The 18,296-nt window shown below is 34.0% G+C and overlaps 7 protein-coding genes across 8 annotated transcripts; 3 read left to right on the top strand and 4 right to left on the bottom strand.

The window, feature by feature from the left end:
• Window positions 1–422: 422 nt before the first annotated feature.
• On the top strand, window positions 423–6,089 carry LOC105314168 (putative leucine-rich repeat-containing protein DDB_G0290503). Its single transcript, XM_020001360.1, has 13 exons — window positions 423–561; window positions 619–693; window positions 739–1,098; window positions 1,137–1,244; window positions 1,294–1,512; window positions 1,561–2,290; window positions 4,142–4,356; window positions 4,412–4,492; window positions 4,540–4,968; window positions 5,024–5,146; window positions 5,204–5,428; window positions 5,474–5,956; window positions 6,001–6,089. Exons 1-13 carry the CDS (start codon window positions 423–425, stop codon window positions 6,087–6,089), a joined length of 3,276 nt encoding a protein of 1,091 aa, XP_019856919.1.
• Window positions 2,291–2,884, top strand: LOC109585340 (uncharacterized). Its single transcript, XM_020001372.1, has 3 exons — window positions 2,291–2,578; window positions 2,625–2,681; window positions 2,732–2,884. The coding sequence occupies exons 1-3, from the start codon at window positions 2,308–2,310 to the stop codon at window positions 2,785–2,787; spliced, it is 384 nt and encodes a 127-aa protein (XP_019856931.1). The 5' UTR covers window positions 2,291–2,307; the 3' UTR covers window positions 2,788–2,884.
• LOC109585341 (tropomyosin-like) lies at window positions 5,893–7,809 on the top strand. The gene is made up of 9 exons (XM_020001373.1): window positions 5,893–5,956; window positions 6,001–6,069; window positions 6,118–6,331; window positions 6,381–6,597; window positions 6,654–6,752; window positions 6,808–6,948; window positions 6,998–7,480; window positions 7,529–7,585; window positions 7,636–7,809. Exons 4-9 carry the CDS (start codon window positions 6,414–6,416, stop codon window positions 7,689–7,691), a joined length of 1,020 nt encoding a protein of 339 aa, XP_019856932.1. The 5' UTR covers window positions 5,893–5,956; window positions 6,001–6,069; window positions 6,118–6,331; window positions 6,381–6,413; the 3' UTR covers window positions 7,692–7,809.
• On the bottom strand, window positions 7,803–9,178 carry LOC100640763 (alpha-tubulin N-acetyltransferase 1-like). Its single transcript, XM_003389380.3, has 6 exons — window positions 8,973–9,178; window positions 8,603–8,697; window positions 8,271–8,442; window positions 8,115–8,216; window positions 8,018–8,069; window positions 7,803–7,970 (listed from the first exon to the last, which is right to left on the bottom strand). Exons 1-6 carry the CDS (start codon window positions 9,129–9,131, stop codon window positions 7,843–7,845), a joined length of 708 nt encoding a protein of 235 aa, XP_003389428.2. The 5' UTR covers window positions 9,132–9,178; the 3' UTR covers window positions 7,803–7,842.
• Window positions 9,179–9,229: 51 nt separating this feature from the next.
• Window positions 9,230–10,991, bottom strand: LOC109585337 (calcium channel flower homolog). Its single transcript, XM_020001368.1, has 5 exons — window positions 10,828–10,991; window positions 10,666–10,765; window positions 10,201–10,326; window positions 9,665–9,775; window positions 9,230–9,504 (listed from the first exon to the last, which is right to left on the bottom strand). Exons 1-5 carry the CDS (start codon window positions 10,922–10,924, stop codon window positions 9,360–9,362), a joined length of 579 nt encoding a protein of 192 aa, XP_019856927.1. The 5' UTR covers window positions 10,925–10,991; the 3' UTR covers window positions 9,230–9,359.
• A 107-nt stretch (window positions 10,992–11,098) lies between these two features.
• On the bottom strand, window positions 11,099–14,985 carry LOC109585336 (multidrug and toxin extrusion protein 1-like). 2 transcript variants are annotated; one of them, XM_020001364.1, is made up of 16 exons: window positions 14,745–14,985; window positions 14,561–14,676; window positions 14,002–14,104; window positions 13,833–13,846; window positions 13,677–13,745; window positions 13,577–13,625; window positions 13,391–13,490; window positions 13,179–13,221; window positions 13,089–13,133; window positions 12,932–13,029; window positions 12,659–12,756; window positions 12,341–12,522; window positions 12,146–12,254; window positions 12,012–12,087; window positions 11,890–11,959; window positions 11,099–11,844 (listed from the first exon to the last, which is right to left on the bottom strand). In XM_020001364.1, exons 1-16 carry the CDS (start codon window positions 14,860–14,862, stop codon window positions 11,116–11,118), a joined length of 2,019 nt encoding a protein of 672 aa, XP_019856923.1. In that variant the 5' UTR covers window positions 14,863–14,985; the 3' UTR covers window positions 11,099–11,115. The 2 variants fall into 2 exon arrangements, with proteins under 2 accessions (XP_019856923.1, XP_019856924.1); XM_020001365.1 differs by having other exon boundaries at window positions 14,751–14,985.
• A 70-nt stretch (window positions 14,986–15,055) lies between these two features.
• LOC100640635 (isovaleryl-CoA dehydrogenase, mitochondrial-like) lies at window positions 15,056–18,291 on the bottom strand. The gene is made up of 9 exons (XM_020001367.1): window positions 18,119–18,291; window positions 17,975–18,064; window positions 17,808–17,859; window positions 17,412–17,581; window positions 16,644–16,737; window positions 16,363–16,493; window positions 16,152–16,248; window positions 15,571–15,927; window positions 15,056–15,335 (listed from the first exon to the last, which is right to left on the bottom strand). Exons 1-9 carry the CDS (start codon window positions 18,263–18,265, stop codon window positions 15,199–15,201), a joined length of 1,275 nt encoding a protein of 424 aa, XP_019856926.1. The 5' UTR covers window positions 18,266–18,291; the 3' UTR covers window positions 15,056–15,198.
• Window positions 18,292–18,296: the final 5 nt, after the last annotated feature.

Genomic DNA, 18,296 nt, shown 5'->3' with positions numbered 1-18,296 from the left:
AAAGCAGCAATGATGAAGATGACAAAAACTGATGACATTGTTATGCATAATTTTGACTGTAGTAGTCTATAAATACATACACATTATACAGTCTTAGTTTATAATTTTGTAAAAAATTAACCAAATCAAAAGTCACAAAAAACAGTGATTAGTGATTACACATAAATAATGTTTAATTAGCTGACATGCACATGTACACATTACAATTAAGCTAAAGTTAATCCATTTTTATGAAAAAATACTAAAGCACAAGCCATGCACGGAAACAGCTATAACAATAGTAGGTTTATAGATATAAATTTCGATTGAGTTTCTGTAGTCATGAAGTACATTCCTTAAATTTGATATTCATAGTATTCCTCCCCAGTTTATGAATAATAAATGGCCAATTCAGGTCAAAACATATCCCCACCCATCTAATCATGAACAAAAAACAGGCTAGTGAAGAGCAACAAGATGTCAAAAAGGAGTTGGAAGCTCTGAAGCAGTATGAAAAGAAGCTTCAGCATGCCAAAGAGGCCCTGAAACCAAAGGATAAATGTGATGAAAGCGAAATAAAAAGTAAAAACAATATGTTATAATTTACTTAAATATAATACATTGTGTATATGTAAATAGAACTAGAAGATATTATCAAAAACACAAAAGATACAATGGCGAAGAGTGAGGATGAGATAAAACAAATGAAAAAAGGTTTCTAGTTAAGTTATTTTATATGCATATGTATAACTTACACAGATCACAATGGTCTAATTGCCACACAAATTGCGCAGGTCCAATTATTGGAGGAAGAGGTAAAAAAGCAGATTCAAGAGTCAGAAGAGAAGCTTGAAAAAGAGCAGCAGAAATTCAATAACAAAGATACAAGACATGAAATGGAAGAACAAGTCCAGCAAAATACTGAAGTTACTAAAATGTCTATGAAGACCGTACTTATGCAAAAAGTTACAAAAACTGTCAAGTCTGTTGCTGGATTAAGAGGGGAAACTGATCCAAACCAAGAAGAACTTAATGGTAGTACTGAACAGAAGAAAAGAACACAAAAAATGACTGAAGAAGAAATGAAGCTAGAGGAACTTAGAAAGCAAAATGATCAAAGTAATTATGTATATTAATATAAGTCATTATTTTTGTAGGTCTAAGAGAGAGAGATGAGCAAATTAAAAGTCTTAAAGAAGAATTACAAACCAGAGATTCTGAAATAAATGAATTGAAAAAAATGTATGAGCAAGAGCTACAAGAAAGTATAGACTGTCATTCACAAAAAATATTTTACATTATTTTCTTTCAAAGAATCCCAATCTCAAAACACATCAAATGGTTGGACTAGTTTTATTGCCAAATATTTTCCTTTGAAAAAAACCATCATTGATCAGTTGGAAGCTAAAAACAAAACAATGTCTGACCAACTGCAAGAGGCAGAAAATGCTTTAGAACAAGAGAAAAAGGAGTCTATGAGGAAAGATGCCCAACTAATGGAGCAAGAAGAACATTATGAACAGAGACTGAAAAGTATACTGTATCATAGGTGTATAACTATATTATATACTTGCTTTGTAGAACAAAGTGCAATAATGACATCAAAAATTCTGAAGCTGCAAGAAGAAAATGAAGAGCTCCGTCAGAAACTAAAAGAAGCAGAGGCTTCATGGAAAAAGGAAATGGATGAATTGAGAGCCACTCATGCTAACGAAATAGATAAATTGAAAGCCATTGTAGCTAAGGGCAAAGAGGATACAGAAAAGCTGAAAGCCATTGTAGCTAAGGGCAAAGAGGATACAGAAAAACAAATAACTCAAATACAAGAAGAAACCAGACAACTTTCTAGGGTTATAGAAGAGCAGAAAAAGATAGATCAAAAGATGGAGGACATGAGTCAAAAGATAATGGAGGGTATGGGTCAAAAGATGGAAGACATGGAGCAAAAGATGATGGAGGGCATGGATGAAAAGTTGGATCAGAAGATCAAAAGCTTGGAACAAAAGGTAGATGACATGGGTCAAAAAACAGATGACATGGGTCAAAAGATGAAGGACATGGGTCAAAAGGTGGAGGACATGGGTCAAAAAACAGATGACATGGGTCAAAAGATGAAGGACATGGGTCAAAAGGTGGAGGACATGGGTAAAAAAACAGAGGACATGGGTCAAAAGGTGGAGGACATGGGTAAAAAAACAGAGGATATGGGTCGAAAAGTGGAGGACATGGGTAAAAAAACAGAGGACATGGGTCGAAAGGTGGAGGACATGGGTAAAAAAAGAGGACATGGGTCGAAAGGTGGAGGACATGGGTAAAAAAACAGAGGACATGGGTCGAAAGGTGGAGGACACGGGTAAAAAAACAGAGGACATGGGTCGAAAGGTGGAGGACATGGGTAAAAAAACAGAGGACATGGGTAAAAAAACAGAGGACATGGGCCAACAGCTGAAGAGTACAAATGAAAACCTCGAAAATGTCAAACAAGAAGTAGCCACTTTGAAAGAAAAAATTGAGCCCAGTGCCCCACCAATAACAGCAGTAGCAGTTACTGAGTCCAATCCTACTGAAGCTTCACCTTATAGCATTGCTACACTATCAAGTAATACAAACTTTTGCAACATGTACATGTATTATTATATTAACAGAACCATTGAGCTACACTAATGTGGAACCATACTTTGATCGACCAGCTAAAGAAACAGGTTTTTAATAAAGTTTAAATAATAATGTACAAATACATGTTTCATTTTAGGTGTGTCAGAGGAGGCTGAATTAGTGATGATTAATGCCAAAGATGAAAAAAAATGATGAAATGAAGAACTACATGTGTGTATTTTTGTGTGCTACAAGTTTACAACTAAACTACTAGTGTTTGCTTATTCATTTTAATTTGATTAATTTAATTCTAATGAGAACAAAAGCCATGAGAACAGCCGTTACAACAGTGAGGAAATTACCTGAGTATATTCAGTGGGCAACATGCATAAAAAATAGAGACTTGTAGAAGCCTGGACTTCTATTCAATGATTTACAGTACACTATAACTTTTATTGTACATTTATTGTATCACATTATACAGTAGTACAATATCATGTGATATAGAAACAAGTGACTAAAGCAAAAAACAAGTAATGCACCTCAATTAGTGGCCGTACATCAGAAGCCTGCTGTACATGTACATGACATGTAGTAGTTTTTAGTACACATATATATCAGACATTCCTAGGATTAAATAATCATAGTTTATATCATAGATATTAGAGTACAGGAAAGGGATTGGAAAACACCGGAAATATTACATGTAGATGATGTGTATCCTAGCAAGTATGCAAGTTGCCCCCACAAAGTGAGCAAAATGGAGGAAGGCCTTACACTTCACTGTTCATAACTCTAGATGAGTATCAGTTCGAGCTCTTTTAATACGCTACCTAAAAAGTTTAAGACCTACTCTATCTAGTGATATCAGTTTTTGTGTATTACAACTAAAGAAGACTTTTTAATAGTGCCGTGAATTGTCCTGGTTGAAGTTGCCCTTCACTGCTTTTTAGTTTTGTACCCTTTACTCAAAAGGTATTGAACTGATCTTGCTGTTAGGCTTATAAGCGACTAAATAAAATCAAACTCGAGGGCAATGGCAGGTTTTAAAAGAAAAACAATGTAGTGTTGCAAAGTTGAGCTAAAAACTGTTCCGGCTAAAAACTAGTTTTGTTTTGTACCCTTAACTCAATCACAATAAATGCTACAGCTCTCAAACTTCAGATATAAATACATCACTCTTATGCTGAAGGCAATAAGGTATAATGATGTCTTCATTTCACTGTATAAGTAAATAAAGCTTCATTTCCTATTATTTAGGCATCATAATGATCAGACAGTCTATTGACAGCAATGCAGCACTTATTTTAGGATCCACCTCATTAAGCAAGAGACAGATGGTTTGCTATTGTCAAAATAATGTTAAGAATTCATTTTTGTTAAAATTAAAGTAAAGAAACACTAGAAAAATACCGGGAAAGTTATTACATCTGTGGTTCATTCCTCCATTTTCTTTTGTTTTTCAATATTTTTATCCGTTTAAATAGAAATTTAATTTGAAAACAATACGGTATTGACAACTAGCATTTCCTGCCGCGAACGGTGGTTTCCAATCCCTTTCCTGTAGGCTGTACTCTAATATCTATGTTTATATACTGACTACATTCCCCGCCCCTTTGGTCATGAGCAAAGAGAAAACCACTGGGGGACAAAAAGATATCAAAGACTTTAAAGCTAGACTCCAGCAGTATGAAAAGGATCTTCAGGAAGCCAAAGAGAAGCTGAAACAAGAAGATGATGAAGTTAGGGCTAAGAATGAATGTGCTGAAAAGAAAAGAAAAGGTAAAAAAGAATTTTAACACTGAGAGATAATATGTATATGTATATACATAAATAGGCTTGGAAGAAAAGGACAAATTCATTAAGGACTTAAAAGATAAGATGAACAAGAACATGGAGATAAAGCAAATGAAACCAGGTATAGCTGTATACAAACAACTATTTTATTTATGATAGTAATCACAGAAGAAGACAGTCAAATGGCCACACTAATTGAACAGATACAATCATTGGAGGAAGAGCTAAAAGAGCAAATAAAAAAGTCAGAACAAAAGTTAGAAGAAGGTCTGCAAAAATGTAGAGAAATGGAACAATTTAACAAAGAAACAAGATGTAACATGGAAGAAAAGTCCCAGCTAGGGAGTGCATCTAGTAATACTCAATTAAAAGTGACTATGGACAAGCTTCCAATAGTTGAACAAACAATTCAAAAAGTTTCGAATACAGATTTAAAGATGAAACTAGCAGAACCAGTCCAAGAACTTAACGATACCAATACTAGAAGGCACAAACTGTCAAAAATGAAGGGAGGCATTGCGCAATTTTCTGTAACACCGCCAAGAATGACTGAAGAAGAAATGAAGCTAAGAGAACTTAGAAAGGAAAACGAAGAAAGTAATTATAATTATTACAACAAATAAATTTTAATCATAAATTATGATTTTTGTAGGCCTGAGAGAGAAAGACGAGTTAATTAAAGCTCTCAGGGAACAAGTACGAACCAGAGATTCTGAAATGCAAGAATTGAAAAGAGGCGTTAGAGACTATGAGCAACAGCTTTTAGAAAGCATAGGTATACTTTATAGTCATTTACATGTACAAAATATATTTTAATTATTTTCTCTTAAAGAATTTGAGATTGTTGAATCTCAAAGGACTCGTTTGTATGCCAGACACTTTAAGAAAGGACCCTATTTGCGAAAAACTATTGAAAATGAAATTAAAACAATGTCCGACCAACTAGAAGAGGCAGAATGTACACTAGAAGTAGAAAAACAAAAAAGGAAGCATGAGTCCATGATGAAAGAGACACAACTAAATGAGCAGAGAAAATCTTACGAACAGCAACTAAAAGGTACATCGAATGTGTTTAATTTATTTTGAAAAGTATATCTTGTAGAACTAACGGAAACAAAAGATAGGCTCACATTACAAATTGAGCAGCTCCAACAGAAAAATGATGAGATCATTGAGCTATTGAAAAAAGCAGAAGCCTCTTTCAAGGAAGAGAGGGAGTCATTGAAAAAGGAAATGGAAGAACTGAGAGCCAATCATGCTAAGGAAATGGATGATTTGAGAGCCAGTTGTGCTAAGGACAAAAGAGATGTAATAGCTATCTACAAAAAGGATGCTATGAATATACGATTCGAAGTCTCAAAATTAGTCAAAGAGGCAGTGAAAGAGGTCATCATGGAAGCCAGCCTTCCCCAAGAAATTCAAAAGGTGGGTCGAGAACTGGAGGGTGTGAAAGAGACTTTCAAGCAAGAAATGATTGAATTGCATAGAAAAATAATTATTGATGAAAAAGAAAAACCCAATGTTCCACCAATAACAGCAGAAGCAGTGGCAGAATCCAATCCTACTGAAAATTGCATACTATCAAGTAATAATAAGCTCAATAGCAATGCTTATTGCATTTTCAAATAGATTCATCAATTGATGGTAGTGTTGAACATCATTTTAAACCACCAATTCAAGAAACAGGTTTTAAAAAAGGTAATGTATGTCAGTTGTAAATGTACATGCATATTATATTTATTTTAGATGAAAGCAATAATGACAAAGAAGAAAAAAATTAATGGAACTTTACTTACTACATTATAGAAGAACTGTTCATTTTTGCACAAGGAAACTGGAGCCATACAACTATTACAGAGTGGTTTTTTAATATGTAAATTTTGGTTAAGTTTCTATAGTAAAATATTATCTATAGTAGTAACACATATAATACATGTAATCCAACCAAAAGGAATTCCCGGTATGATTATATATACATGCATTCTTAGTTCTTCTAATTCAACGAACAGATTGATTTTACAGTCAGTGACATACTTTGAATCATGAGCAAAGAGGAGGCCAGTGGAGGAGAAGAACAACAAGCTAAACATGTCCAAGACTTAGAAACTAAACTCAAACAGATTCAAAAGGAACTTGAGGTTGCAGAAACTCAGTATGAGAAGAAGCTTGAGGAAGCTAACAATGAACTGAAAATAAAATCAGAAATGTGCCAAAAGTCAGAACAATGTAATGCCTTACAGTACATGCATAATAAAGAATGAAATTGATCTTCAATAATGTAGGTATTGAGGAAAGGGACAAGGTTATCAAAGAGCTTGAGGAAAAGCTTGAAATCAAAGACGAAGAAGTCAAAACAAAACTTGAAGAGTATTTTAGCAAAGGTAGCTTCAAGTATATGTACTTAAAAAACATAACTATAATACTTCATTATAATAGCAATGAGTGATGATAAAGATAGTCTGATCGCAAAACTGATGAAAAGAAACATCTTATTAGAAGAAAAGCTAGAAACACTTAAAGCCAAAGAAGCAGATCTAAATGAAGCAAAAACAAGACAAGCAGAGATATTGACTAAAGGTACATGCACATTGTACATACTAATCCAATCATCATGTTATTATCATAGTGACAAGTGAAAAAGACAGTCAGATTGCCCAACAGAAAAAGAAAATCTTTTTGTTACAAGACATGCTAGCAAAACAGATAGAAGAGGCAAAGGAGAAGTCAGAAAAGGAACAAAAAATATGTAGACAGGAAATAGAAGAAGCAAATAAAGCCTGTGCTCAAAAAATCAAGGAGGCACAACGTGATATTGAAGAGAAGCTACAAATTGCTAGACAAACAAGTGTCACCACTCTTGGTGTCACTAATAAGCAAGTATACGTAGCAATGATAGAACTCCTCACAAATCTGATGGAGCAAGCCATTGCCAAAAACCCATCAATTCAAAAGATGTGTCAACAGATGGAGGGATTGGCTTTAGATGTAAAAGAAGTCAAAGAAAATCAAAGGAAGGAAAAGGAGCCCATTGTTACTCCAATAACAGCTGAAGCAGAGGAAGACTCAAATGATACTGGAGTCTCTCCTTATAACATTGCTACATTATCAAGTAATACAAACTTTATTGCAACTTGTACATGCATTATTTTAATAATAGAACCTTTGAGTGACACTAATGTGGAGCCATACTTTGATCGACCAGCTGAAGAAACAGGTTTTTAATTAAATTTAAATAATAATGTACATGTACATGTTTCATTTCAGGCATGACAGAAATGAGTAAAATAGTGACGACAAATGCCAAAGATGACAAAAAATGATGAAATGAAGAACTACATGTACACGTGACATCTTTTGTGTTTCTGCGTACTACTCAAACGCTACTAGTATTTTGATTTCAATTTAATTTTGATTAAAACAAGTACATGTAATAAAATACACCTGTAAAATTACATGTACATGTACATGTACTTACTCGTTATTTTTCAATGGTGATAAAGACATTCTCAATCCTCTACTCCTCCCAGCAGTGACTCCATTAGTGTTAGCATGCATTGACGAAGGGAGGGAGTGCCTCCTGTGCATGCCACGCCCATGATCTAGTTATTAATAGATAATTAAACCACACCCACTTGCAATCACTAACCAACGTGAGAACAAGTTGTGAAAAACTTGTCAAAAACGACAAAATTATTGTTCTAAAATAATTATAAAATAAAATAAAAATTTAGAAGAGATCTCACCTGTTTCACATAGCTACTCAATTGATAGTGACGCTGTAAAAAACTAAGAAACTTTGATGAAGGTCTATCAATGGCGACTTCAAATGCACTCAGCCCCTCCTCCTAAAAATAAGCCACGCCTACTAATTAATAACTGGTAGAACAGGGTTCACAAACCTGTAATACGTTCTCAAAAAGTTCCTTTCCATGTCCTCTCCTTTGCTGTGTCTCATGAACATAAAAGTCCATTATACATAATGGCTCTACTTCATGCAGTAATGTCCTGTTGTCTGTTAGGAATAATCTCTTTCGACCTGTTTTAATGAAACCTAACACACTGCCATTACCACTAGAGGGAGAGAGAGAGAGAAGGAATAGAGGAAAAGAAGAAAGAACAGGGAAAAAGAGAAAGGGGAGGGGAAGAGAGAGAAGTAATAGAAGAAGGAAAAGATAGACAAAGTATGAGAGATTTAACCTGGAGGTGTACATGTACATGTATGTGTATTCACTTATTCATTTCAGAGTCTTTTAAAAGATATATCGTCTGGTCAGGCAACTGCATAAACCTGGCGTATGACGTAATTGGAGCCTTCAAACCTTGTGCCTTAAAATAATAACAACAATAATAATAATTTATATATTATACACGCATCTACCTATATAAATAATATAAGTATGTATACCATTACCATGTATATAGTCGATAGTGCAAAATGTACATGTACATTAATATTTTCAAGTGCCTTTTTGTACACTAAAGTTATTATTTTCAAATAAAATTAATGTGTATATATTGTATAATTATTTGAATTTTTCAGGAGCCCTTGCAATCATTAGTAGTAGGTGTTAAAACTAATAAATTAAATTTGATGTATTTACTTTTGAAGAGGCAACGCCCATTTCGTTCACTATGGCTCCTATCTCGCTATTGTGAGGGTCTCTCCTGAAGCTCTTGAGCCTCCCTCCTCCTCCTCCCCCGCCATGAAGAACGGTCAGTCTCTCCTTGAGAACTAAATTCACGTTGAACGAAAACTCCATAGAGTCCCACTAATAATTAAACCACGCCCATAACAATAGAAATTACCACGCCCACCAATAATTAATTTTGAAAATAACTTTATTTCAATCATTAATAATTATTATTTTATTTCAAAATGAAACCTGTTTAAAACAATAATGGGTATGAAAAATAAATATTTTAAATGTCCCGTTTCATGATAGTTTTCATAGACTGACATAGTTGTTCTTTTCGCTCTCTTTCTTTCTTTATGATTTCGATAAACTTGTTTCTCCCTGAAGCGTCTCTCCTTCATTTTGTTCATCTTCATCATCATCTTCATCTTTTGTGTTGCCTAGCTCCTCATCTCCTATTCTCTGCCATCTTGCTGCTAATACATCACTGTGATCAGCTCTTTAGAAAGAAAGAGAATAAAAACAATCTTGTACTTAAAATGCACGAAAATTATTCATAATAATAAAATAATAAATAAATAATATCTTCTGAACAATAAATACATGTACAAAAAATATATACATGCACATGTACATAGATTATTTTTATTATTTATTACTTTTGTCCGATGGCCAGTACAAAGTTGAGAGCCCCAATAAGGAAGAAGAGTATCATTGGTATGATGGTGGAGGCAGAGAGACACCATAAAACAATGGGAGTTATACTCACACTAGAAAAATTTAAAAAGGCAATGTAAAATATTATGAAAATATTATGCATACATGTATTTACACAGCATAAGAATGTCAATATGCATCAGAAAATGTAATAAAAATTGGGGGTGATTTCGGAGCCATTTTTTAGAAAAAACCATGGGCTATAGCCTTGGGTGTTTTTCAGATTTTTGGCATTTTCTTAAAATGGCCGTAACTTGAAAAATTGAAGTCAGAATCAGCTCAAACTTTCTACGTAGCATAATTACATCAATATATATCAGAAAATGTAATAAAAATTGAGGGTGATTTTGGAGCCATTTTTTGGAAAAAACCATGGGCTATAGCCTTGGGTATTTTTCAGATTTATGTACTGTACATGTACATGTATAAGTACAACATCAGTACAGTATGTATCAACAAAGGGTGTCTCCTATCTTACCCCATATACAAGACTGATCTGTGCCAGTTCTTTAAGTACTTCAATAATCCGTTTATAAACGAGAGTCTCTCCACACACACTCCCAGTATTGTCACCTCCATGAAGAACATCAACACTGATGATATTCTAATTAAAGAGCAAGAGATAAACATCACACACAAAATTACCCTGGAATGTACATAGTGCTGATGTAATGCCCTAACACAATTAAACAGGATTTCCCACAAAATTATGCTAAGTGAAGTAAAATTAATATCATTATGCTTTTGTGAGCTGACAAGCTTTTGAAGCAACTTTTAAGATTATAAAAAATCCACTAATGATTGAAACCAGCTCAATTGAAGTTTCGATGCAACACAGGAACATGTATATACATGCACATGCATGTATCAGAAAATTATTAAATTCTCTCTTAGCCATTTTTAACAAACTCCCGTGTTATAATTTACATGTACATGTATTTACATGAATATGAATCCGACTCCAAGGCAGCGTGGGTACTGACTGAGTGTTGTCGTTAAACTTGGTAGAGGTAATAAAGATATCAATCCACATAACAATATTACTGAAAGAAAACAAGAACACGTCATATTCAAAATGAATCTTCATCTTGATTTGACTACTTACTGACTGAGGCTATGGTACCACACGCTCTTGAAAAGAATATACAGATCTTTCCAAAGTCTCTCGAGTCCTTTTTACTGGAAAATAGAACGTCCATCATTTTGAAAGCGAGGGAGAAGCGTCTATCTTTGTTGACACTCGACAATAACAAAAATGTTCTAATTAACGCGCTTTGGAGGCGTTGCCACACGTGCTATCACGTGGGTTATTCTGTGCTAAAATTCCATTTAAAAATAATTCTCTATAATAATAATAATAATTAATAAATAGGTGATTAATAATTAATAACAATTAATAGGTGGTATTATGGTATAAATAATAATTATCTGTACACTCGGAAAAATTTCCATTAATAATTGATTCTGGTGGTGTGAATCTACTGGCAAATATAGCTGCTACACAACCAATGATACCAATTAGATACAGAACTCCTTTTGTCAGTAGTATCTTTGTTATTCTGACTTTCTTTGACTTCCTTGTACTTGTCTGTAGCGTAATTTCAGGAGCATTTTCTTGCTTTTTGTCATCATCGTCATCATCTTCTAATAGCTTGTCTGTTAATAATTCTCTGTCGTCTTGATCTTCGTTCTCATTCTCCTCAATCTCGTTCTCATTCTCCTCAATCTCGTTCTCATTCTCTCCCATGGTCTCATTCTCATTCCTTTCTTCATCACATTCTAATTCTTCTTCTAGCCTGACAGGTCTGTACTCCTGTAGCTCAATTCTCTCTCCTTCCTCCTCTTCATTTCTATGATGATGGCCTTCTTTCTCTCCTTCTCCTCTTTTCATGGCCAGTTGCGACTCTTTCTTCCAATTGAGACACAATAATATTATACCATAGCCGACCACTTGTGTTAGGCTAGCAGAGAATAGTCCAATCCACATACCAAAAGATTTTAAGCTAGTGAATATAGCTAAAGGAATTCCAATAGGCAGTCCTATTATATAAAATGCTATAAAATTGACTCCTGCTCCCCATAGCTGATGTCCAATACCACGAATAACTCCAGACATTACTCCCTGAAATAAAATATTAAAATATTTTCTAAATATCCACTTTTTTACTTGCAACTGATCGGTGATGATTACAAATCCCAAAAGTCGAATGACATTTGGAAGTTTTTCCATGACAGCTCTAAGCAAAGCAAATGTTCTATAAAATTTCTTTTACGTTTATCATCACTTACTGTTCAACATTGTATAGTTTTCCTATATTGCTTCCCATCCCTTCAACAACTGCAGATAAAATCAATACAACAACAGCTACGAAAGGAGGAAAGAATCAATTGTAACATGATTTTAAAAAAATTGTTTTCCTTACCATTAGCTCCAATACATACAATAGCAGAACGTTTGGCTTTGACAGGATTACCAGCTCCTAACTCATTACCAACTCTTATTGATGCTGCTACAGATAAACCCAATGATATCTATGAAGAAAAAAATAGTGTCACTCATTTCTCTTCTTTTAAAATTATCATGCATAATTAGCTCTTTTTTCTTCGCTTTCTCTTACCATGAATAAAAATGTAATTGTGTTAATCAAAATCGTATTAATTGCTAGTTCTACTTCTCCTAATGACCCAAGAACAAAAGCTGTGACTTCAAAGCTTCCCCACTCCACAGTAATCATACCAACCCCAGGAAGACCGAGTTTACAAAACTCCATCCAGCCATCAAAACAATCTAGAGTCCATCCTAAAAAATTAAAATCAGCATAATATAACTGCAATATAGACTATTATTACAAATACAGTGTCAATTCAACATTTGCATGTGAATGAATGCAAATACAGAATGTCATATTACATTGTAGCTTAGTGACTAAGCTTACCTCCCCATGTCTTTTTGTGGAGCTTCATGACTTTAATGTACAATATGAGTAGTAATGGCTGGACATAGTTTGAAATGACATATGCAACAGCTATACCACTAGAAAAAAAGGAAAAGATAGACAATATATTATAATTTCATGTTTTTAAGGTGTGCATAAGTAATGTAATACCTGAGTACTGAGATATCTGCTTGAGGTGAAGCTGAGGACAGATATCAAGAGACTCAGGTATTACACTACTTAGCATTTTTATGGTAGTACATATAAACTTACATTACTCCAAAATGGAAGACATAGACAAAGATTGCAATGATGATGACATGAATCACATTAGTAGCAAAAGCACAGAGAATGAAAGGCCAGACAATACTCTAATAGCATAATAATAGCATAATAATAATAATAATAATAACTTAGTAAAATTTCTTACTTGAGTTTGCAAAAATTTTTGCAGCATGGTAAACAGAAAAATGCCCTGAAAACAGATAAATTATTTATTCTATCATAATCACTGACTTACAGGAAGGCTAAGAGTCAAAATTTGGACTATTCTTCCAGTTAATCTAAATAAGAATAAATAGCATTAAAAAAAAGGATACACATACATGTCATGAAGCAAGGTTTACAGCCAATTCAAAATGTGGTACAAGATCAAATTGTACAACCAATTCATTACCATAACCACCCACATAATTTTTGGCTATTACGATGCATCATAAAACATTTCCTTACCTTGCTACACAGGGAGGCTGCTGTAATAATAATAGAAAGGATTCTGTGTTCAACAACAGCCAACAAATAAACAGTGCCGTTAATAAAAGGATGAGAAGACCTACAAAAAACCACAATTTATGATGTAATACATAATGTAATAATACTAATAATAATAATAATTGTTACATGAACTTTAGTCTGTACCTCTTTGAAATATTATTCCAACTCTTTTGTAATTCTTGTAGCCATACGTCTGTGAATTTATAAGATAATTAATAATAATGATAATTATTATTTTTATTACTTGAGCACAGAGTGTGTCTGCTGCACTTGAGAGACCTATTCCAATGGACAAACCAGTGACATTGATCATCTAAAAAATAAATGATTGATACATAATATACATATAGATCTAATGCAACGAATACATAAGATACAATATAAAATGCATATTGCTTACCGAATTTGCAAGAGCTATAAGTATCCATTTTTTATAAAAAACAAATAGAAAGAAAGAGTTATTGAAAATGATGAATTGTTTGTTTCTTCCTTTTTCTTCTTTCTTCCTCTCTCCCTCGTCCCTCCTCTCTCCCTCTCTCACTCTCCCCCTCCCTCTCTCTCGTTTATACCTAAACTATCTAAGTTAAGTGAGGTATTTTCCTCATCCGGTAAGTGACCAGCAAAAATCAGTGCAATTGAATAAATGGTTTGTTGAAGAACAAACGACAATCCCTAGACAAAAATACAATTGATAAAAGAATTCGTCACGTTGTACACTAACAATGATGCTAAGCATTTACATGTACATTATATGAAGCCAAGTTAAAAAAGCAAGATGTGAATTATGATAGTTCTGTCAACTGTTAACCACGACAAAAATAGGACTCAGTACGACCCACGAGACCTTTTACAAATAAAGGTGTATAAAAGAAACAAAATTACTATGACTTTAGTGACAGCTTCTTGCAACTAAGACTTACAAAAAATTTTTGAATGGGCTAACTTAGCCCTGACTATTATTAAATAAACAAGTAAACATTTAACACAAAATGCTCTGTATCACATCTTGTGTGACACAATACATAAATCTATTATCAGGTATAAATTAATGACACAGGATTATAATGGACACTACTTGTCCTAAATCAATTAAGACCTGTAAATGATTGTTTACCGACAAAAGCTTACAATTGGAATAGATAGTTTTGTAACAGTCCAGAGTTCGGCTATAACCCAGTAAGAGCATAGCCCCGACCAGAGGCGCCTAAAGAAGCTCCTTCCTTCCCAGACTCTCCTTTGTCTGCCTGTAAAAGAAGGAAGGAATGAAATGACGCCTTCGTGTCAAGATAATCGCTTTTAAAGATTCTAATACCATTACTTGGTGGCTTGGGTTCTGTTTGAATGCTCCAAGAACTGCTGCTCCCTTGCTCTATAGAATTGACCTCTTTACCATCTCTACCATCCACCATATTGCTAGATCTATATGACATTGACCTCTGCTGTTTTATTAATAGAATTCATATTATTTCATTTAAAAATGCCTCAAGCTTTTATAGGAGAGATGGCAGTCTGATGATGCAATAATGGGGAAATCTGTTGTAGCATAGCACTGCAGGGTATCATTCGAGGTATGATTATTACCAAATTAAATTTAAAATTAATAATGATACTATTAATAGCACATTACATCAGACCAGACGACCAGTCAAAACAAACAAATTATACATACAGTATAATTATAATAAATAATAACAATAAATTAATGTCAATAAACAATAAATTAATTACATGTATATATGATAATAACAATAACAATGACGAGATTTTTATTCAAGGAACATGCTGTTGAAAGACCTGCCAAGAAGCCATCGTCTTATTTCGCTCGTGCCAGCTCCAATCTCGTAGAGCTTTGCATCTCTAAGGAACCTACCAGTGGGGTAATCATTGATGTAGCCATTACCACCTAGAGAAAGGAAAGGAGGAGAAAAAATAGACGTTTAGATATGGAGAAGTATCTTTACTAATTTAGGAACTTTTATAATATTAATTTATGTATCACTTTATAATATATTATAATACATGTATAGTATATTTTAAAAAATATTAATTTATGTGTCACTTTAATTTAGTGATAAAAATAACTCACTAAACTCAATAAAATTAGCAATTAAATGTACTTCAGCTATTTTGAAACTTGCCTAAGCACTGGATAGCATCCAAAGCCACTTGAGTACAATTCTCTGCTGCATACAACAGAGCACCAGCACAATCCTTACTAGAGGTCTGCCCACCTGCGTCACAAGACCTCGCTACGGCATACACGTACGATCGACAGGCGCTAAGCCTCGTATACATGTCGGCCATTCTTCCCTGTAGCAGCTGGAACGTTCCTATCTTATGGTTAAACTGCTCTCTCATGTGCATGTAAGGGAAGGCTACGTCAATACATGCTTGCATTATTCCAATGGGACCACCTGCTAGTATGCACCTCTCATAGTCCAACCCACTCATTAGGATATAGACGCCTTTGTTTAGTTCACCTACTAAGTTACTAGCTGGAGAGACAGAGAGAAAGAGGGGGGGAGGGGGGGAGAAAGAGCTGTTAGTAAATTTTATACATGCATACATATATGTACATATACATGTATTTCTCAGCCTACTGTAGTGTAGCTACATGTAGGACAATTTTTATCATACATGTACATGTACATGTACATGTACTCACATATTTATAAGTTGTACATTGCATTTAAAGCTATTGTTATCTGGTGATGCTTACCAGGGACTTTGCAATTATCAAATATCAGTTCTCCCGTATTTGAGCCTCTCATGCCTAGTTTGTCAAGCTTTGGGCCAGTACTGAATCCTTCCATACCCTAGAGACATTAAAAAAGAAAAAAAGATGAAGAAAAAGAGAGGGAGAATTAGAAAAGAATAACAGTAAAATACTTGTATATTAATAGTATAATTATATATTCAATACAACATACCCTTTCAATTATGAATGTACTTATGCCGTGTTCTTTCTTATCAGGATCTGTTTTAGCATACACTATCAGTACATCAGCATCAGGGCCATTGGTGATCCAAAACTTGGAGCCATTTAATATGTAATAATCACCTTTAAGGAAGAGAAAGGAGGAGAAGGAGGAGTGAAAGAAAGAAAAGGAAAAGTATACAAATGAAAGTAAAAGAGAGACAATCATAATAAATATATTAAAGAAGAATAATAAAATTAAAGTGAAAAAGAGATACAGGTTTCTTTTCTTGCCTTTCTTGTCAGCTCTTAATTTCATAGAGACGACATCGGAGCCTGAGCCAGTTTCACTCATAGCCAAAGCACCAATGTGTTCACCACTGATCAACTGAAGTAAGACAAATAACAGAAAAATTTTCAAATATAATAAGTATAATATTTCATGATGTGAACCCATTAAAAGTAGAGTAGAGTAACTTTAAAAATTCGCAAAAAATCCGAATTTGATCGGAATCAGCTCAAACTTTCTACACAACATAAAAACATGTATATGTATTGGAAAATGTTATAAAAATTGAGAATTCCCTACTTGACATTTTTGGCAAAACTTGGCCAACGCCCCTGTACTATAGTACAGGGACTTTGACCCAATTTTTTGAGCAACTTTAAAAATTCGTAAAAAATCCAAATTTGATCGGAATCAGCTCAAACTTTCTACGCAATATAAGTACATGCATATGTATCAGAAAATGTTATAAAAATTGAGAATCCTCTACTTTTCAATTTTGGTGAAATTCGGCCAACACCCCTGTACTATATAGTACAGGGACTTTGGCTCGATTCTGGAGCAACTTTAAAAGATCATAAAAAGTACAGGTCCAATCGGAATCAGCTCAAACTTTCCACACAACATAAGAATATGTATATGCAAGAGAAAGTATAAGAAAATGACAAATTCCTTCCCTTTCAATTTTGGCAAAATTTGCCCAACACCCCTGTACTATATAGTACAGGGACTTTGACACAATTTTTGAACAACTTCCTACAGTCCTAGTCACTTACTTTTGGTAAATATTTCTCCTTCTGTTCCTCTGAGCCGTTCCTCACTATTTGATTGACACAGAGATTGGAGTGAGCGCCATAGCTGAGGGCAATGGCTGCACTAACTCGTGACATCTCCTCAACGATCAGCGTCTGCTCCAAATACCCAAGATTAGCTCCATCATACTTCTCTACAATACAAGTAATGATAATGGAGAATTATCATATACAGTGAGGACAAAATCTTTTTGTTATTCATCCTACAATGTACTGTGTAGCTAAAACAATAAAACCCAATAATAAAATCCATCATTTCATATGGCAATGAAACTAACGATTTACATAATAATTAATTTTGCTACATTAAAATTTGTTATTAATTTGCAAAAAAACATGGTACATGTATTTAATGCAAACCTGGAGCTGTTATTCCTAGTAGACCCATTTTTCCTAGCTTCTTCCAAAAATCCTAAAAAATAAAGAAAGCACAAAAATATATACAGCAACACACTTTTATATTATATAATCAAACGTAATCACAATTACATGTAAAGTGAACATGTAATTCTATTGTTCATACTCACTCTCATTTGTGGGAAGTGATTATCTCTGTCAATCTGATCAGCTACTGGACCTAACTCCTTCTCACAGAAGTTCCTGATAGTCTCCCTCAACTAAAGAATGACACAAAACACACACATAACTTAACAATAGAATAATGTCTATACTTGTATTTGCTCTTTCTTGAGGCCACTGAGAACGTCATCAACCGGTACATGATTTGAGTTGTGTCTGGTGAGCAAGAGAGGGGCAGGAGAAGGTAGAGAAAGAGGCCTAAACCTCACAAAAGTAGAGAAAGCATTTCTGAGAGCCATTGAATATTGTTTTCAACTAAGCCACTCCCCA

The sequence above is a fragment of the Amphimedon queenslandica genome, unplaced genomic scaffold, assembly GCF_000090795.2.
Source record: "Amphimedon queenslandica unplaced genomic scaffold, v1.1 AMPQUscaffold_13080, whole genome shotgun sequence".
Classification (NCBI taxonomy): Eukaryota; Metazoa; Porifera; class Demospongiae; order Haplosclerida; family Niphatidae; genus Amphimedon; species Amphimedon queenslandica.
Note: the sequence above shows the minus strand (reverse complement) of the source record. Positions and strands in the feature narration are given on the sequence as shown.